General features: G+C 44.6%; 1 protein-coding gene across 1 annotated transcript in view; it reads right to left on the bottom strand.

The window, feature by feature from the left end:
- LOC138973266 (protein turtle homolog A-like) overlaps nucleotides 1–3,662 on the bottom strand; it is a gene marked incomplete in the record, with an annotated part of 385,171 nt that extends 381,509 nt beyond the window's left edge. The window contains 1 exon segment of the mRNA XM_070345987.1: nucleotides 3,422–3,662. Within this exon segment, the coding sequence (XP_070202088.1) occupies nucleotides 3,422–3,488 (67 nt within the window).

Consider the following 3,662-nt stretch of genomic DNA (forward strand, 5'->3'; position numbering starts at 1 on the left):
TAGGGTAGCTAGGGCACTCGTCTCATTAGGGTGAACAAAACACGAAAGTAAATTTTAAGGGGCGTATTGTCCGTCAGGTCTTAATTGCCTATATTGGACATGAATTGGTTTATACGATTCGAGATTTTACGCCCTCACGGCTTTTGATGTATGACGATTTGTGACAGCTAATTTACATGTCGCGGAAACTGGCTTCATATTCCGTAGCTAGTAGTGCACTGGTTCCTGGGGTGAAAAAAGACCAGACCGTGTGCTTCGTGAGGGCTATTGTGTGTCCGAAGATGGCTTCATAACTGTCGGACGACAGCGGGAACACACATCCACACGACAGATGGCTAGCGGCAGCCGGTGTGCCGCAATATCACACAACAGGCGCTCTTTTGTTGGCCGCAGATAGGCGGACAAGATTCATTTGTCGTGCAGGATGATGCTGTTTTCGTGGGGTGTGGATTCTTTAAAATTGAATTGAACGTGACAGTTGGTTCGATGCTAAGATGTGTTTAGTTCTATTTTTTTTAAATGAGATTGAAGCTAAAAATTATTAATCTATTATGCCAATCGATTTTTTTACAATGAACTGAATAATTCTACGTGTGTCGGTCGATTATATTACCTTTTTTTTTAACGTGTGACTTGCACGAAGGAAGGCTATAAGGCCAAAAAAAAAATAATAGGTGTGGTTACGGTAACATAGCCAAAAAAAATAGGGTAGGTAGGTAGGCAATCACTTTTTTTTTCTTTACTTTTTTTTTCTAATGTGTACAAATTAAACCTACTTGACAGGGAAATAAGTGTGCGACTCGGGCGCTTTCGCTTGCATTGCGTTTTTTGCACTCGTTTTTTTTTTGGTTTTTTTGAAAAATGTAATAAAAAGTTATAGGATCGGCCCCTAAAAATAGGGTAGGTCGGGTTACCGTAACCACACCTATTTTTTTTTTAGGCCTAAAGGTACCTCGATCCGCCCTTAAAGATCTCTAAACCTCTGAGAAGAAAACACACACACACACACACACACACACACACACACACACACAAACACACGCACACACACACCCACACATATACACACACACACACACACTGCATGAGAGAGAGAGAGAGAGAGAGAGAGAGAGAGATAGATAGAGAGAGAGGGAGACTCTGAGAGAGTGAAAGAGATAGCGAGATAGAGAAAGAGAGAAACAGAGACAGAGGGACAGAGAATGTCCGCTCACAGCTTGTAATCCATGCCACCGAGATTTATAGTAGCGAATCTTATTCTCAGAAAAAAATATCTCTCTGATCGGAAGAGACCATCAGACAGAGACAAACAGACAGACAGACAGAGCTAGAGAGAGAGAGAGAGAGAGAGAGAGAGAGAGTGTGTTTGTGTGTTTTAGCGATGAAATCAGTCAGCAAGCAAAACATTTGTATTGAGAGGAATTTACGTTTCTATGGCAATAATAAACAGATCACGGACGATGCGAAGAGGCGTGATTTATATTTTCTCTGGCCCATGCTTCGTCAGTTTGTGTTTGTGTCAAGAAGCAGAGACAGAGAGACATAGAGAGAGAGAGAGAGAGAGAGAGAGAGAGAGACAGAGATCTAGAGACATAGAGAGAGAGACAGAGACAGAGACAGAGACAGAGAGACAAAAAGACAGAGACAGTGACCGAGAGAGAGACGGAGACAGAGACAGAGACGGTGAAAAACAGCAAACTCAGACAGACAGAAAAACAGACAGATAAAAAGAGACAGTCAAAGAGAGAGACAGAGAGCCAGTGCGTGTGGTTTGTACTTGCATGTGAGTATACTGGTGATAAGGGGGGGGGGGTGAAGGGGAGAGGGCAAACAACAGTCCTTTTTCTCGCTCATTTAATTCTTGTTTATCAAGTTTTCCTCCCGAATCAGTTTTGTTCCTTTTTAGTTTCTGGATCATATCTATTCACACTTCGCTGAGTTCAGACCTCGTGTGACGTCTGCACTCTCAGTGGCACCGCTGACTCCAGGCCCACACAATGCAAAGCTGGCTGTCTGAGGTCTCTGTAATATCCGCACCTCCGAGACAGAAAGGAAATCAGCATCCGTCAAGACTAGAATATTTACTCTCCCTTGAAAACGGTCTAAAACGGGACTGCTTTCCATTTCAAAATTAAACTGTCAAACTGACTCGCCGAACGCTGAGATTGCCCCAGGCTTTTTACTATACAGTCTACATACTCGGAGTAGGGCCAGAGAGAGAGCAAAATAATGTCTCATACAGAGTTTCCAGCACTGACGGAACGCTTGGAGGTGGCTCACACTCTACGCTGGGAACCTTCGCTCGATAACATTGCCGAGCGCAACTTGTCGAGGGCTAAAAGGAAAATCTGAGAATGGGTCAGCGCAGAGGACATTCATAAAACGACCTGTCAAACCACCGTATCAATCTTATCTCGACATTTATAATTCAGCACGGATCAACTTCAATAACAGCGGGGATTCTGACAGGATCAACTGAGCGAGAAACTGATTTAGGAACAACAGTAACACTTAACTGAAACAATTGTACGTCCGGTTGAACTTCAATAACAGCAAGGATTTTGACAGATCAATTTGAGCGAGAAGCTGATTCAGGGATCACATGCAGCAACACCGGCTGAGGTCAAGTTGACAACAACTACAGTCCCCTGCTTCAAATTCAAGAACAGAAACAATTCTAACAGGATGAAATCGACGAGAAACTTAAGAAACGGATTATGCAGGGACAACAGTAAAATTAAAAACAAATGTAGTTGCCATGGTTAGTGCTTCAATATCAGCTGGGATTCCGAACAGGATGAGATTCTGAAATCGACGAAAAATCAAGTTTAACTTGAAAAACTGTTTCAGACACATCAGTAACACTTCAGACAATTTCTAACGGTCCGGGGTTCCCTGTTTCAATTACAGCGAAGATTCTGACACAATAAAATGAACGACAAAGATTCAGCAACAGTATCACTGCAGTTTACGGTCCCGCAGCGGGGCCACTGCTTCGACCACTTTGGCGGCGGTCAAGCTCTGCATCAAAAGGCTACACTGAGCATATTTTTAGCCAAAGCACATTTTTCCCACGGCAGGTAAAACCCGCAACGCGGCCGTTTTGTTTAGTCCCCGCCCTCCCAAAAAGCCGGTCCCCCCTCCACCGAATGTAAACATAGTTGCTACGTCAAGTTTCACACCAAAGTGTCGTCTGCGCGGTTGGTCGTCTGCTCGACTTTCCGGTGACCAGCATGACAGAAAAAAGTTGCTGCGAAGAAGTGACAGCACACACGGACAGCGAAAAGTTTGACAGACAAAACATGCCAGCATCCTTCCGGTCAGCTGTCGCCCGTCGATGTGACAAATGCGATGTGAGGGGAGGGGGGACGTTACAACGACAGAAAGAGAAGGGGGCAAAAAAACATGTTTGTTTACTCACCGATTGCGGCGAGAATCAGAGAGGCACAGAACCGAACCAGCGTCGAACATAGTACTCCACACTTCATGACCGTATCCAAGGTATTCCACTGCCACTAAACATACTCCATGCGGGGTCTGGCATCGAGTCGTCTGCTAGTGCCAAACAGTTTGCAAGGAATTTGCTCCGAATTTCCCTCCGTTAGATCAATGTACGCGGCAGCCACACACGCACATCAACACACGGAAAAGCAGACGACCAC

This window comes from Littorina saxatilis, linkage group LG8 (genome assembly GCF_037325665.1).
Source record: "Littorina saxatilis isolate snail1 linkage group LG8, US_GU_Lsax_2.0, whole genome shotgun sequence".
Taxonomy (NCBI): Eukaryota; Metazoa; Mollusca; class Gastropoda; order Littorinimorpha; family Littorinidae; genus Littorina; species Littorina saxatilis.